At 42.0% G+C, this 17,403-nt stretch overlaps 2 protein-coding genes across 4 annotated transcripts in view; one reads left to right on the plus strand and one right to left on the minus strand.

Moving 5' to 3' along the window:
* Positions 1-914: 914 nt before the first annotated feature.
* Positions 915-11,551, minus strand: ISCA1 (iron-sulfur cluster assembly 1). The gene is made up of 4 exons (XM_084629700.1): positions 11,371-11,551; positions 5,279-5,332; positions 2,819-2,924; positions 915-1,217 (listed from the first exon to the last, which is right to left on the minus strand). Exons 1-4 carry the CDS (start codon positions 11,449-11,451, stop codon positions 1,069-1,071), a joined length of 390 nt encoding a protein of 129 aa, XP_084485826.1. The 5' UTR covers positions 11,452-11,551; the 3' UTR covers positions 915-1,068.
* Positions 11,552-11,553: 2 nt separating this feature from the next.
* LOC311521387 (terminal uridylyltransferase 7-like) overlaps positions 11,554-17,403 on the plus strand; it is a 68,103-nt gene continuing 62,253 nt past the window's right edge. Inside the window, exons 1-2 of one of the 3 annotated variants that reach the window (XM_084629699.1) lie at positions 11,554-11,696; positions 13,771-14,288. In XM_084629699.1, the coding sequence (XP_084485825.1) occupies positions 13,802-14,288 (487 nt within the window). In that variant the 5' untranslated portion in view covers positions 11,554-11,696; positions 13,771-13,801. Of the gene's footprint in view, positions 11,697-11,882; positions 12,254-13,770; positions 14,289-17,403 lie in introns of those variants that run through there. The other 2 variants (XM_084629697.1, XM_084629698.1) reach the window with 2 other exon arrangements.

Raw genomic sequence — 17,403 nt, forward strand, 5'->3', positions numbered from 1 at the left:
CTCAAGTTACCAATGAGATTCAAGCTGTGACAGAAAGTCAGTCATGAGTATGACCACAGGAAAGTGACAAAATTCCTTCCACCATCATAAAACAATTTCCTTGTTGGGTGACCAGACAGCATAGGGGGAATACATACATGTACTGCAAAAAGCGAGGACCTGGGTTGGAAGCAGTTTAGGAATTTTGTTGTCTTGGTCAACTGGGGGCAAAGACAGAAATATGGGGTTTGGGAAAAGGAGGCCTGAGCACATTCTGCCTTAACATTCAAACAGTTGAAGATGCAACATTATTTTTGAACACCACACCGCTTGTCTTCCTGGCTGCAGCAAGGAGATTGTGCTTGCTACAAGGAAAGGAAAACATTTATATAGGGAATCAGATAACTCAAAATGCAAGGGTGAGCACAACTTTGGAGACTTGAATTAGCTCATTCCAAGATATAGCCACGGTTGGTGACATAACATGAAAATTTGAGCACAAGGAGGCAAGATTTCCTCCCTTTTAGAGCTTATTAATTTTCCTTGGAGAACAGATCACCAGTAAAGCCATGCTCAAAGTATCAAGGGGTGAAGACATTGGAAACCTCTGTCAGATACATACACTCATTTAAAAAGAAAACACACACAAAAGAAGGTAAGTTAATTCTGAAGCCTATTCATACATATACAGTCTTATAGTTTTCTTCTAATTAAAGCAGAATGCACAGGCCGTGTGTTCTCAGAGAACACTTTTTGGGTGGCTGGCAGGGGTGAAGGAGAGGGAAATGACAAGAAAAGGAGAAATATTGAGATTTATTTCCCTTCACATATGAAAACACAGACGTGCTAGTGCACCTTGCTGTTCTGACCATCCAGAGCCCAATTCACCCCAAATGACTGAATAAATATACCAGGGCTGAAATTCAACACACAGGTTCCATTTCCCAAATGCATTCACTTTATTTTCCTTGAAACGCAGACACATTTTACAAAGCCTAAAAACCTGGAAGAAATGCGACAGCTTTAGAAAGTCACACTTATGAAGAAGTGTTTCATGGTGTTAAAAGCCAAGGTAATACTCCTGAGATTTCAGATGTTGAAGCTTTCTCCACAGCCACAAGTTCCTTTGATGTTTGGGTTATTGAAGACAAATTCACTGGACAGTTTGTCTTCCACATAGTCCATTTCAGTTCCTAGAAGCGTCAGCTGTGCTTTCTTTTCAATAAACACTCTGACTCCTAGAATGGGACAAAAACAAAACAACTGTTATGTAATCTGACAAAGGTCTTGTATTACAGTACCATCTGGTAGATAACTGATATAAAATGAAGCTAAAAACTGAGGTCTGTCAGTGAAATTATTGCTGCATTTTCTTACTACTTCCAGGATATTCATCCTTTTCTTGCCTCTGCTACAGAACACAAGTTGAGATTACTATCTGTAAATGGTTGAGTACGGATATTAAGGTATATTTATTTACACTTCATGAGGGGTCATACCAACGTAATTGTGTAACTGTGCAATAAAGTGCAGCTTTGACACTCCCACAGACTGAAAATAAGATGTAAATTTTTAATAGTAAGAGTAATTAACCCTTGGAACAACTTAAAGGGCCATGGTGGATTCACCACCACTGACAATTGTTAAATCAAGATTGGATTTTTTTTTAAAAGACAGACATATGATGTAGGAATTATTTTGGGGAAGTTCTATGGCCCGTGTTATACAGGAGGTCAGACTAGATGATCACAATGAACCCTTCTGACCTTGATGTCCATGAATTATGTTCATTAATCCATTTCTATTGGCATTACTAACAGTCCAAAGCTCTGTGCTGCTTTCAAGCAGCTCACTTTTTAAAGAAAACCGGCCTCAAAAGTATTTTCTTATTTCCTTCTCAAATGGACTATCCTTCCCCTTGCCAAAGTTATATGGGTGAAGCTGAATTACTAGTAATATTTAGTTCTGTACTAGTGGGAGGTGTAAGATCCATCCAATATACTACAAATGATCAGGACTACGAATTAGTGCTTCTGAAGTCTTAACACCTGGAAATCCTGCCTTTTCCAATAGCAAACAGAAGTTTCACAGGCTGCAGGATGTTGAACATTAAGACTGCAGTTTTGATTTATAGACTATTTATGATTGCTCATTTTAATAAGCCAATTTGGCTTTGTAGATGAAGAAATAAAAAACAATACCAATAATGATAAACCCAAGACGGGAATCCATTAGTTCAAATAAAAGCAGTGTTTTTTGTTGGTCCATTGTTTCATTTTAGTATATTCAGTACCAGTGTATATCAATCTAACCCAGGGATGCAGCAACCCCAGGGGCCTGGAGCCTCCAAGGTTAGCCAAAAGTAATTGGCTGTGCTGACAAAGAAGTGCTTGTGACTAGAGCCTACTGGAGGATGTGCTCCACTAAGCAACCTTCACAAGGAGGATCCTATGATATCCGAGCCTTAACATAAAGTTGCCACCCCACCACCAGATGTAAACATAGCCTCCCAGGCCTTGGAGAACTCCAACCCATGGTACAGCCTGGACATATGGTGGGGAGGAAAAAGGATGCAATTTGTACCCTCTGTGCTAGCAGTATTTAAATTTAATCCAGGAAGTTTTAACAAGTGGGTACTTTTACAATGGAATCTAAAGGGACAGCAACAGCAATTCCTACTAGGGTATCCAAGGATTTCTCTCAGTAACTTCATGCAGCTAGTAAATTCTAGCCTGTCTCTACTCCATTATAGTTTGGAAGTTTAGTAATCAAGTTATTCTGCACCTGCCCTCTCCTCCTTTTTACTGCTTCAAATAGATAAGAACAAATAAACACTCACCATCTTGAACTACTTCTTCATCGGAGTTGCCTTTTGTTTTTGTATATTCTAACGTGTACGAAAGTCCATTACACCCCCTTGTACGGACTCCAACTTTCACACCTACCTGAAATATAAGACACTTTTAGTCACTTTTATTTAAATTTATAGTGTGCCAGCAGGGAGTTGGAAACTCAGTGAACGAATCAACTCGATAGCTACCACTCAATGTTTCCCCCCCGTCATCTAGAGTTAAAATTAGGAGGAATTCATTTTAAGACTGAAGAGCCAAAATGTTTTGGGTTTCTTTCTTTCTTTTTTTTGGTACGGACTGTCTAGAAAAGTGAGTCCGAACTTTTAAGTTATAAAATGCATAATATGTACTCAAACTGAGGCCTAACTCCTATGCAGTACACCGGTACAATTGATACCTATAATTCTACACTAGTGGTTGTAACAGTGGTGAAAAGGTCAACGGAGCAGAGGCACTTCTACCATCATACTGTCAGGGTTAGCCTAAGCCCTGCCTACACTACAACTTCCCGTCTACTTTTGCTATCACACGCAGTGCTGCAATAGTGGAAAGCTACACATCTGAGTGTTCCTATTGTGGACAGAGACCTACAGTGTGTAAAAATGGCGTTCTAATATAATTCAATAATAAAACTGTTGGCACCCTTGTAGGCGTTTGGCCTTATAAACAGTTTGGATGAGAAAATCTTGCTTCAAAGCCAAATGGTTTTACAACTTCAAATGAGACAGTTTATCATTATACAGTACTGTCCGTCCACAGCACTTTACAACTTGAACACACACTCACCACAGAAAGGAAGCCAGTTCTAGAGCTTAATGTGCTGCATTCCAAATTCTCTCACCCGGCTCTCATCCCGCCCAGTAAAAATCATAGTACAGGATCTTCTCTATGCCTGTTGCAATGAGCTGCAGGCCGGCGCTTACCTCTCCTCATTGTAGGAGCAACTGAAACAATTTATGTAATGCTGGCAAGTTTGAGGCTGAGCCAAATACAGTTACATTTTCACAGCATTGCTATGCTGCTTAGTGGAGATAACCTCCATTTCACAATATACTAAAAAGTTACATGGATTGCAATTTTCATTAGACATATTACCACTCAGCCCTTCCCATTTTTAACATCTGCTCTACATTGACCCAGCAAGCCATACTGACTCATAATTCAGTCAATATATTCTAACCACTAACCATATGTAGATCAGACCAAAAGAACATCTGCATAAACAACAGTTGAGGAGAAGTTGCCAGGGACATGTGGACCAGAAAACACTCTGCACAGTGACACTGTCTATTCCAAACAGCCACATTGTACCCTACACATAAAATCTTTAATTATACAGATCATTTCCTTTCCTCCCTTATTCATAATTATGTAGTATTGTGTTGGACAGTGTTAATGGCTGCCACCAACAAGATCTTTAATTTATGACAATCACAGACCTTGTAAAAACTGACAGGCATATAACAATTAAATGCCCCATATGCAGCAATAGCTGGAAACAAGCAAGCCACCACCCACGGCAATGGCCACATGGCAAAGTCGATCAGAAGCTAAACCATGTGAGCTAAGAGGGTTTCTTGGGTCTAGTTACAAACACAGGGACGAGGGACTTGACAAGTTGTAGTTGTGTGTGTGATAAACAAAGTGAGAGAAGTAGTCGTGAGAGTGGCCCTGGTAAGAAAATAAGAGACAGACTTCCTTTTGGGCATAGTACTTGTTGGAGTAGACTTGGATCTCTGAGTAAGGAAAAAACTTGCTGTTTGTTTTTACTGTGTTCAGAGAAACAGGACTTTGTGTACGTTCTTGTAAATAAACAGGATCACATCAAAGAAATACCTGACTAGTAGCATCAATGTCTTCTCCTAACGGAAACAAGCAAAACCCCAAATACTGGCTAACCCTCAGGTCAGAAGGGGCAACATTAAAAGGACATAACATACTTCACAACAAAATAATCCTGCTTTGAGAAATTCAAAAGTTTCATAAAATTATTTGAAGAATACCTTCACATCAATAGTTGGAGATCTCTGGTAATACTAGGAAATCGTTACCTTACTAGCATCAACAGATTAGACTAGTTTCATTAAAGTGGTAGTATGGACATACATTAAAATCTTGTTAAACCTTTAAGGAAAGCATGCTGGAGTTTAATCGGTCTCAAAGATTATGACAGTTGACTTATTGTCATTATAGTCATTTCCCGCCACCTCATTTGATTTTTGTACATGAAAATAAAGCTTGTTGGATAAATGCATTTATTAAAAAAATAAAGGAAGATCTCATGTCTATATATCGTCCACAGTGATTGTTTCAAGCTGCATTGTTTTACACTGATCACAAGTACTTCACAGGACAGCTGCTAGTATAATACTAATTAAGAGTGCTCTCCATAAGGTAAGCTAAAAATATTAGAACAGCGTACAAGAGCGCCTTCCATTTGTACTTACATGCTCAGGTTTATCTTTAAGAAGCTGTTTGATCTTATGTACAGCTGATGGAGTCTGAAAAATAAAGAGATTTTATTAACTTTTCCCTGCTTCTACTGTCCTTTGCAAATAAAAGCACTGTTTCATTTCAGCTTCACAGCTTTCAAGTTTTCAGTTCAGCTTCTCCTTCCGCACGTTAGAAGTCCACCTCTCGCATTGGTGTCACTAGCGAGAGTATAAACTAGCCATTCAACTTGTTGTGTTTTTCAGTTACAAACCACAATTTACACCCTAAATTGCATAATTTTAAGCTGTCAGATGTAGACGCAGGACTTGTCTACACTTACCAGAGGATCTATGCCGCGGTGATCGATGCATCAGCGGTTGATTTAACGGGTCTAAGGAAGACCCGCTAAATCGACCGCCGATCGCTCTTTCGTCGACTAATGTACTCCACCTGATTGAGAAGAGTAAGGGGAGTCAACGGAAGACCATCTCCCGTCGACGTCGTGTTGGGTGGACCCCACTGTAAGTAGATCTAAGCTATGTCGATTTGAGTTACGCTATTCATGTAACTCAAACTGTGTAGCGTAGATCGACTTTTCCCTTTAGTGTAGACAAGGTCTCATAGAATTAACCTAGTTAATGCACATGAGGATTTACTGAAAAGGGCAGTTTATAAATTAACTTCACCACAAGCTGAAACCAGAATGTAAAGGGGATCAAATAGCCCCCTGCCTCCCACCAGACAGACAACACATTTGTAGATAATAAATGAATACATCACAGGAAGTTTGGGACTAAAATTTAAATTCTCTTTTTGAAAAATACAATACTGAAAATTGAGAAACTTCTCAAGAAAAGTTTGTCACAAGATTTTTTTTTTTGTTAACTTTGCAACTATATCTGCAATATCGTGCTAGTGCATAAAACCCAGAAAACGTTAGTATGCCTTCACTGCCCAATATGAGTGAAATGTCAGAAGAACTAAAGAGATCGCGAGACTGAGAATTTTGAAATGCTTTCAGTTTAAGATAACAAAATAAGTTTTCTTGTGTTTAAACTATGACCTTTAATCTGACAGTGTTTCTATGGGAAGCTAGCCAGACCCTGGCTCTGCACAAATCAGTCTTATCAAGGTCTAGGTGCCAGAGAACTGGCTTCAGAAACAAATAAAGCCATCAAAGAAGTCTACTTTGTACACCTGCAAGTTGTCTGATGTTCAATCACCAGGGAAACACAGGAATTGCAATACCAGAGAGGAAACACATCAATAGCATGTCTTCCACAGTGAAGATTGGCAGCGAATGCAAAGGATGCAAAGCCCTCATAATGGTATAAATCTACCATAATAAAGCCAAAACTGACAAATGCATTCTCTCACTTATCAATGGTGAGCAGGAAATTTCCATGGTGAAAATAGGGGGCAGTTTCTACAGAAGTTTAGTTTTCATTAAAAAAAAAAAAAAAATCTTCCTTTTATAGTTGTGATGATAACCTTCTGAAGTCGAAATAACTGAACTCTGATGCAGTTTTCCTTCTGAATCGGATAAAATCATCAACTAAGTCTCATGTCCTGATCTCAGCACACAGCCCAAGCGAGCAGATCGTGCACTGAAGAGTTCTGAAGTTAAAACCATTTTGTGTCTTAGTTTTGAGGGGTAAAGCTATTACATCTCTAATCTGTGAATTTTTAATCAATTCCTTCCAAGCCTGTCCCCCAAATCCTGTATGCACTTGGAGTGTTGGCAGCTATTCAGATAAGTCTTCTGACTAATTTTTCCAAGGTTAATTTATATGCTGAAGGGAAATTTCTTGACCCGAGCTGGAAATCAGTTTATGCCCCAACAGTCCTTTGGATTCATATTATATTCTTGTCAGTAACGGTCACAGATAACCACTAGAAGTTTTTTATTTTAATTTAAAAAAACAAACCTACAAAAGACATACGTACGGTTATGAGTGCAAGATCATTAATCATGAAACCAGCGATGTACCCGAGATAGATTGATAATATTTTCATCGTCTGGACAGAAGACCTAAACTCCTTCAGGTTTCCACAGCAACTTCAACCATCGCCATCAATCCATCCAACTCTCTCAAGAACACTCCCACATCAGCATCAACACTCCCATATCATTCCCCACACCAGCATCAACTTCCCGTACACCATCATTAGTTTCAACAATGGAACCCTACAAACGACATTACACGAGAAACCTACGGATCACCACATTACCTCAAGATCCAGCAACCACCTCAGACACAATAAAATACGAACTGAAATTTATTAAATATTTTTGGATGTTTTACTACATGTTCAAATATATTGATTTCAATTACAACACAGAATACAAAAGCGTACAGTGCTCACTTTCTATTATTATTTATTATTACAAATATCTGCACTGTAAAATGAGAAACAAAAGAAATAGTATTTGTCAATACATCTCATACAATACCATAATGCAATCTCTTTATTGTGAAAGTGCAACTTACAAATGTAGATTTTTTTTTGTTCCGTAACTGCACTCAAAAACAAAACTACATCAAACTTTAGAGCCTACAAGTCCCACTAGTCCTACTTCTTGTTCAGCCAATCACTAAGACAAAGAAGTTTGTTTACATTTACGGGAGATAATGCTGCCTGCTTCTTATTTCAAATGTCACCTGAAAGTGAGAACAGGCATTCATATGGCACTACTGTAGCCGTCATTGCAAGGTATTTACGTGCCAAATATACTAAACGCTCATATGCCCCTTCATGCTTCGGCCACCATTCCAGAGGACATGCTTCCATGCTGATGACGCTCGTTAAACAAATAATGCGTTAATTAAATTTGTGATTGAACTTCTTGGGGGAGAGGCTTTTTACCCGCATTCTGCTATATATTTCATGTTATAGCAGTCTCAGATGACGACTCAGGACGTGTTCATTTTAAGAACCCTTTCACTGCAGATTTGACAAAATGCAAAGAAGGTACCAATGTGAGATATCTAAAGATAGCTACATCACTCGACCCAAGGTTTAAGAACCTGAAGTGCCTTCCAAAATATGAGAGAGACGAGGTATGGAGCATGCTTGCAGAAGTCTTAAAAAAACAACACTCCAGTTTGGAAACTACACAACGCGAACCACCAAAAAAGAAAATCAACTGTCTGCTGGTGGCATCCGACTCAGATGATAAAAGTGAACATGTGTCAGTCTGCACTGCTTTGGACGGTTATTGAGCAGAACTCCTCATTAGCATGGATGCATTGCTTTTGGAATGGTGGTTGAAGCATGAAAGGACATATGAATCTTTAACGCATCTGGCACATTGCGACACCGGCTACAACAGTGCCACGTGAACTCCTGTTCTCACTTTCAAGTGACATTGTCAACAAGAAGCGAGCAGCATTATCTCCTGCAAATGCAACCAAACTTGTTTGTCTGACTGACTGAACAAGAAGTACGACTGAATAGACTTGTAGGTTCCAAAGTTTTACATTGCATTCAAAAATAAAACAGTTATTTGTAAGTTCAAGTTTAACGATAAAGAGATTGTATTACAGTACTTGACTGAGGTGATTTGAAAAATATTTCTTTTGTTTTTTATAGCACACAAATTTGTAATCAAAAATAAATATAAAGCGAGCACTGTACACTTTGTGTTCTGTGTTGTAACTGAAATCAATATATTTGAAAATATAGAAAACATCCAAAAATATTTCAAGAAATGGTATTCTACTATTAACAGTACGATCAATCACGCAATTAATCGAGATTAATTTTTTAAATCGTGAGATTAATCACAATTAACGTTTTTAATTGCTTGCCAGCCCTACTAATTTTGTATTTCTTTCTTTTTGGAGAAGCAACACTTCAGATGTTAATATTGTTTCCCCCTTTAATTTACAAGTGTCCAATTATAAGTCTTACTGATCAAGTAGCCTCAATAATAGCCTGTGGCATGTAATTTAATAATCATACTCCTTTTGTCAATTTTGAAGGCCAATTTCTACACTCTATTATCTGCATACAACCCCTGTTTTAGAATGAGCACTTTATCTGTGCGCTTATTTTGTTGCTCTTTTGACTGGGAGGTTGACAGTCAAAGTTAAGTGGCCGGTTTGATGAGGTTAGTCACGGTTTATCACTTCACAGCAGGGACTGCATGAAGGTCATCTTTCACCTTCTGAGGAGACTGGGAAATGGCTGACGGACCTACAATTATATTACTATAGTGTTGCTCTGCAGACACCATGAACGAGAGAGACAGAATGGGCAATGGAGGGGAGAATTAGGTCCTAAATTTTCTTTTTTTTTAATCCATCAAGTGCCACCCTATATACTGGTTTCAGAGTAACAGCTGTGTTAGTCTGTATTCGCAAAATGAAAAGGAGTATTTGTGGCACCTTAGAGACTAACCAAATTATTTGAGCATAAGCTTTCGTGAGCTACAGCTCACTTCATCAGATGCATACTGTGGAAAGTGCAGAAGATCTTTTTATACACACAAAGCATGAAAAAATACCTCTCCCCACCCCACTCTCCTGCTGGTAATAGCTTATTTAAAGCGACCACTCTCCTTACAATGTGTATGACAATCAAGGTGGGCCATTTCCAGCACAAAACCAGGGTTTAACAAGAACGTCTGAGGAAGAGAGGAAGGAGGGTTAGGAAAACAAGGGGAAATAGGTTACCTTGCATAATGACTTAGCCACTCCCAGTCTCTATTCAAGCCTAAGTTTGATCACATCCGATGAAGTGAGCTGTAGCTCACGAAAGCTTAGGCTCAAATAAATTGGTTAGTCTCTAAGATGCCACAAGTACTCCTTTTCTTTTTACCCTATATACTGTGGGGGGAAGGATACATAAGAACATCTAAGTAGGCCCCTGCCCCTTTCATTTCTATCAGCGGTCTTCTTACTCTTGTCTTTTCTAAAGAAACTAGTCCTTGTATCACAAGTCCCCTCATTCACAAGTGTGCCTGCTCATTTCAGTGCCCTTCTCTGAGCCTTTTTTCTGCATTTTTAGATGACGACATGCCGTAGAGATCTTTTCTGACATGACATCAAAAGAAAAAATGCAACGGGTGGTCATAAGTATAAATCTTACCTATTTATAGGTACTTAACACAAACACATTACAAGCAATCCAACGGGGGCCTTATTAGCACACAGCACAAGGAAAGTGCCCTTAATGTAAAGTGCCATGTAAGCCAGGGGCCACTTGAGAGGTACATTTCGATAGGGCAATCACGGATTAAAAGAATCTTGATCGTACTTGTGCAGATGGGTAGAGAGAAACACAGGGCGGATCTGTGTGAACATTGGTACAGTTGACTTATCAGCACCACAGCTTCTTCCCATGCCCCCTTGTTAACATACTGTAATATCTCAGCCAGAGCACAGGCGACATCCCTGTACGGCTGAGTAGGTGGCATCAGCGAGAGATTCTTGAATTGTAACTGGAGGTAACAATTTTGCCAACTCCAAACATTCAAAATAGTGAGTCAGTCTCGTAAAAATCACAAGACTGGTTTGAAATTGGAGGTTGGAAACATACATTTGTGCTTGTGAGTGTATTTCTATACAGGGATCTTGTTGTGTGTGTCTGCTAGTTCCTGAGCCCTTACCGTGCGTTCACTTGCCCCGTTCAAGCTTTCCTGCCTAACCCCGAGAGGTGAAGGCTCCTTTAAAGGTAAGTGAAAGCCAAGAGTCTCGTGTAATCTCGTGATTCCAGGAGCAGGGGCTTTCCGAAAAACATCAAATATCGCCAACCTCGCAATGAAACCTCGACAGTCGGCGACCCAGGATTCACCCCACCGCGCGCGCCCCAGCTCTCACCTGCGACCCAACCGAGAGCGCCTGGCCGAGCCCGCAGGCGAACAGCGCGGCCGGGAGGGGGCTCCGGTCATTTGCTCCCTCACCGCCCCCGCGGGAGTGCCGCTCAGGCCAGGCCATGGAACCGCCTTCACCACGGGAGGGGGCTGCACAGCCATCGCCCGGAGAAGCGACCCCCCGCCCGCCGGAAACGGGCTCCGCTCACCGCCCCGCCGCGGCCCCACAGACCTGGCCCCGGGGCTAACAGCCGTCGCGGGCGCAGCGCAACCCCCCGCGTTACTCACCAGAGTAAGGGCGGCCCGGGTGGCCTGTATCTTCCTCTTGCTCACGGCCCGGACCGTGGCGCGGACCACCGAGGAGGCCATTCCGCCCCTCAACCCCGTCCTCTCCTGTTGTCCATGGGCCCAGGGCAATGCGTTCTAGTTTGCCTCCGGTGTCATGGCGGCCGGCGTGTGACGTCATCGCTACGCGCCCGGTAGGGGAAGGTGCGCGATGACGGAATGGGGGAGGGTTTCCGGAAGGGCAGTCCGGACGGGTTTGTGCAGGGCTTCAGGCGCTTCCGCCTCGAGTCGGCACAATGAAGAGGAAGCAATAACCGGAAGGGCCGAGGGTGAGTGTCCTTCCCGGGGCCGCGGCGGCGGAGGCCTCCCCCGAGCCCTTCCCACGACCGTTGGGCTTCCGGGCGCGCGAGCCTGACACCTCCCCCCCCCCCCCCCGCGGTGACTGGGGAGCTGCGTCCCCCGCCCCCCGAGTCCAATGTTCCTACTCCCCCCTCCCCCCACCACCTGCCGCCCGGCCTGTCTCGCTGCCCCGCGGCTCCTGGGAGTCTCCGGGGAACCCCGTGCCGGGGCAGACACGGGAGGAGGGGCCGGGCCCCTGAGTTCCTGAGCGCTGCGGGGACCGGCTCCCCCGGGGCCGCGGGCCCCCCTCGCTGCCGGCCTGGTCTGGCGGCCTCGCGGGGTCGGCAGTTCGCAGCGCGAGTGTCTGGGACAGGGCCGCCCGGTGCGAGCGGGGCTGGCGTGTCCCCTGTCCTTGCTGGAGCCCGTGAGGTCCGGCGGAGAGGAAACCCAAAGGCTGGCGCACCCTGCCAGGGAGCAGCGGCGGTTTGACAGCTCAGCCTCGTGGGCAGATCCCGTCCTGTGCTTTGACTCTGAGCTTCCTCCCTGTGTGCGTGGTGCATTTCATAACCTTCCCTTGTTGTTGAGTGCGTAGTTGGGTTTTTCCGGGACAATTATAAACCGTGTTGTTCGATCACTAATATATAGCTGCATAGCTGATTCTTTGTTAACTTTCCCCACCCACCATAGATTATCTTGAAGGGTGTAAAACTCTCCCCTTATCCAGTAGCAATTGTGGAGCTCCACAACACTGCGTAATTATGGATTTAGTACCAGTACACCCATCTAGGCATTGGCCTACTTTATTATGCCTTCCTTTTAAGTGCAATGTCTGTGTGGTTTCAAGCACTTCATTTGAAAATAACCTAGTCTTATTTATAGAAAGTTTCATAAAATATATGAGAGAGAGAGAGAATTAAAAACTTAGGGTCAGATGTACAGATGTCTTTAGGTTCCTAAAGATGCCGGTGTAGGGCCTAGCAGGCTTTATGAAAGCACTTCAGCAGGTTAGTCATGTAAGTCCCAATTTGTTAATCTCTAAGGTGCCACAAGTACTCCTTTTCTTTTTGCCAATTGGGAAGCTAACTCACTCAGGGTACATCTTCACTGTGATAAAAGCCCCACAGCATGGCCACAGCTGCTCCTGCAGCTCAGCCTGCAAGGCTATAAAATTGCGGTGCATAGGCCGGGGGGAGAGTCGTCTCAGAGCTCAGGTTGCAGCCTGAACACGGAAACTGCAATGTTTAGCCCTGCTGCTCAAGCCCTGCAAGCCTGAGTCAGCTGACCTAGGCTCTGTGACTTAGTGCCGCAGGTTTTTTATTGAAGTGTAGACATAACCTTAGGTGCCTCATTGGGTTTTTCAAAAGTGCCTGTCTTGAATTTTAGATGTCTGTATACCTTTGTACGTCTGGCCTTTTCTTCCTCTTCATGTGTCCTGGTATAGCTAAACCTAATAGTTTTCAGATGGGTGACGTGTTTTGTTTACTCATGCCTGGGTTGAGCCCTTCAAAATGTTGTCTTAAATTTGAGTTCCAGTTTCCTGAAAAAATATATATATGGTGGCAGGCACAGTTCAGTTTCAAATTAAATTAGTAGTATTGCTTTGATACAGAATAAAGAAATGCAGTAAAAAGAAAATGTAAATGCTTGACATTTAGTTATATAGATCTTATTTGTGGATTTCTCACCAAAAGCAAAGGGGAGGGGGGGGCGGGAAAGGTGGATAGGTCAAAACAAACAAGTTTTGATTGCAAATTGAAAAAACCATTGTTTCAAAATGAATGTTGAAATAAAATGTTTCGTCATGTCAAAAAAAAAATTTTTGGTTAAAACTATTTTCCATATCGGCAAATAGCTTTGGTGCCCTGATAAATTCATATTTTGGCCAATTTGTAATTTACTGCGGGAAAGAAATTGCCCAGCTTTAGTCTTGATAAGATACGCAATGTGTACTGAGGAAAACCATGAGTTACTCATTTCTTAAACCTGTTATATTTTTATTCCTCTTGAATCTGCTGTTAAACAGTTGATTATTTGAAACTACCTCCTTTTTTTTTTCCCCTCCAGGTGCAAAGTATTCTGTTGAACAGCAATTACAATGGGAGATGCTGCAAAACCTTGCTTTGCCAAAAGAAAAAAGGAGTGGGGAGTTTTAGATGAGGAGGAATTGAAGAGGAGCCCTTTACAACAGGACTGCCACGCCATGGATGATTACGGACCTGGCAAAAAAATAGATATAGGCTTTCCGAAGAAAAAGGGAACACAAGCTCACTGTGGAAACAGTCCCAGAAAAGGACCACATTGTATTCTGAATAGCTCAAATTCTTTTAAAAACATGGGTCACAACCAAGGGGTGAGGATAAATGATACCCAAAAAGACCAAATTAAGAAATGGATATCGAATGACCATCGTGGCAATTCAGACAGCTGGAGAGAGTACAAATCTACAGTTCGGATTCCTGTGCTTAACAGGACAAGAAAAGACTCTTTTCATGAGGTTGAAAGTGCAGGAAGCAGAAATGTAAGAAGACTGCCTCAGAAAGACTTAAATGAAGAAATGTCAGACACACAGAAAGGAAACTCTGGTAATGAACACATTTTTTACATAGTTTTTAAAGTAAAATCGATTACTGTGTATATGTCCGGAAAGTACAACTTTAAGGTTCACTGTTAATGCAAAAAATTAAATAAAACCATTTCTGTTCCGTAACACTTCTATCTTGCAAAGTATCCTCTGTACTCAATGGCAGCATTTTAAGCAGTATTGTAACAGTATGTGATCCAAAGATTGTTTTTATAAACTGGTCGTACTATGAAACCATCTTGTTGGTTTGGTAGGTTAATCGCTTTATAAACGTTTGACAAGTATATAGCGACAAATGTGATGTCCTAGTCTGCAACTTCAATATTTTTCATTTTTCCAAGATACAACTTGATATAAATCTCTCCGGTCTTTAAGCATTGTTGAAGAAATTGCACAAGTAATTGGCATTACTTGCTGCAAGACCACATGGTAAACTTACAACTTGTTCAGTAAGTTAGCTAAAAAAAGTTAAAAGGAAATGGGAATAAGACAACGTGGAAAATAGCTAACTTAATATGTTATCTTCTCATGCAGGTAACTTCTATACTTGTTTCAATCTGTAACTTTAAAATAAAACTGTAAAAGTCTTACAGTATTGTGTAAAATAGGAGGTTGTCGTGGGGGGGAGGGGGGGGCTTATTCTGATTTGAATAGGAACTTTTCCTCTGTAAGGAGAGAAGAATAAGATCCACACTATAGAGACATATTCACCAGTCTTGGCATAAAGTGTTATCCTGATAGCGTAGTGACCTTCAAGTAGAGAAGCACTAAATTGGATGGTGAGACACTGTAAACCACATGCTCAGAAAGGTTTTAGTTGTTTAAAAAGAACAAGAATGAGTGACTTGTCTCTATTCTTCCCCTGCTGCCCTGCCCTGCCCTGCCCCAAAAAGGGTGAGGAGTGTGTGTGTTTTTTTTCTTGTGCTAAACCTTGTAAAGTTTAACTATGCTGAGGGCTGCTATCTAGACGTTGTCTTTTGTTAAACTTTCTTGATGTAAAGATTTGCAGTGCCGTTGCCGCAGTACTAGTGAGTGAGAACTAGAATAGCTTGATAAAAAGGGAATTAAGAAAAAAGGGAAGTAAGAGAGAAATGGAACAGTAATGGAAGAACTAAAGATCTGAAAATATGGAGGAAAATGAGACGTGAAGAAGAAATGAAGGCCATTTGACATTTATCAGGATGATCCAGAACATTGCTACGGAAAAGGTTAAAAGAGAATTCTTTGAGTTGTTGAGGTCGTGTGTGGGAGGAAGAAGGGGTGGTATTTTTGTTTTTTCATTTAAATTGGATATTTGTCTTATGTCCTGTTACCGCAACGGTCTTCCAAATATGTCAAGAAAATCATACTTATATAAAACAAATATACTTCTGTATAAAACAAATGCATCAAACTGGGGGTCGTGACCCCTCAGGGAGTCGCAAGGTGGCTACAAGGGGGTCGCGAGCTGTCAGCTCAGTGGGGCTGACGTCCCTGATCCCCATTAAATTAATGCCCCCATTTTAAATTTATGGGGCGGGGGGTTGTCACAGACAGAGGCTTGCTGTGTGAAAGGGGTAGGATGTCCAGAAAGCAAATGTGACAAATCGGAATGGGGGGGGGGGAGGTAATAGGAGCCTATATAAGAAAAAGACCCAAAAATCGGGACATCTGGTCACCCTAGAAAGGGGTCACCAAAAAAAAAAAGTGTTTGAGAACCACTGGCATAAATGATCTGTAACAAATTGTTTCCTGTATGAAAGCTTTAAATATGGTACTTTGCAGTTAGATAACTTGAATACTAGTTGACAACAGTGCACCCTGAGGTAGACTTGGCTTTGACTCTGAGTCCTTGTGGCACGCTTTAGCTGTGTCTACACTTATAACGTGGCAGTGGCACAGCGATAGCACTTCAGTGTAGACACTCGCTACAGCGATGGAAGGGGTTCTGACAGCTCTGTTGTTAATTCACCTCCCTGAGAGGCGGTAGCTAGGTGAACAGAAGAATTCTTCCGTTGACCTACCGCTGTCTACTCCGGGGGTTAGCTCAGCATAGCCACGTCTCCCAGGGGTAGGAATTTTTCACACTCCTGAGAGACGTAGCTACGCCGATCTAAGTTTCCGGCGGAGACCAGCCCTTGGTTGTCCTTTGTAAGTTTTTATGACGTCTCCCCATCCCTTCAGATCCTTCACTCAGTCAACTGCCATGGAACCTCTGGCTCCCCATGTTCCATCTGGTAGCTTCTCAAGCACTGCCTGTCTTTTACTAGAGCGGCTTTTGTTTGCCTCATGGCGGCCGATTGAACTGAAGTGATGGCAACCTGTAATGAATAAGTGAACCAGGTTTCAAGATTGAAGCTTAACCTAGGACGCTAATGGTATGTCTGTACTGCCAAAGAAATCCTGCAGCAGGTAGTCTCAGAGCCCGGGTCAATTGACCCGAGCTGTTGCTACGGGGCTAAAAATAGCAGTGTAGATGTTCCCATTCAGTCCGGAGCCAGGGCTCCGAAACCCGGCAAGGCGGTGGATCACAGAACCCGGGTTCCAGGCCAAGCGAGAATGCCTACACTTCTCTTTTTACCTCCATGGTTTGAACCTGAGTCAGTTGATTTGGGCTTTGAGACTCACTGTTTTGTGTTTTGGTTTTTTTTTGCAGTGTAGATGTACGCTGAGCCTTTTGGTGGCCTCTTATGGAAATTCATAGCTTATATTTGTGTCTCCTCCTGTACTTGACTGATACTGAACGAGTATCTCAAATTTAAACGTACTAGATAAGTGGGGCCATGCAGATCAACTGACCGTATTAAAGAGTTTCTATCCATTAAGCAGTCATTTCAGAACACCTGATAAGAAGATAGACTATTCAGATTGTGAGAGATTTGGTGGTGTAAGCTTTCTTGTTTCGTTTTTAAGAACTAAAAGAAAGATCATGCAGTGAGGACCTGGGAGGAGTTGCTTTTTATACTCTGTATAAATACTTAGCTCCAATATTGGTTGAGACTACCAAGTAATGATAGGAGTTTTTACTTACTTGGCATATTGTTGTTTTATAAGCAGCTATTTCAGTGCTCACAAAAATGAGTTTTAACTTAGGAGGAGGAGCAGAATTCCATGCATTGTCACTTATTTGTTATCCA

The sequence above is a fragment of the Lepidochelys olivacea genome (genome assembly GCF_965140295.1).
Source record: "Lepidochelys olivacea isolate rLepOli2 genome assembly, chromosome: 5".
Lineage (NCBI taxonomy): Eukaryota > Metazoa > Chordata > Testudines > Cheloniidae > Lepidochelys > Lepidochelys olivacea.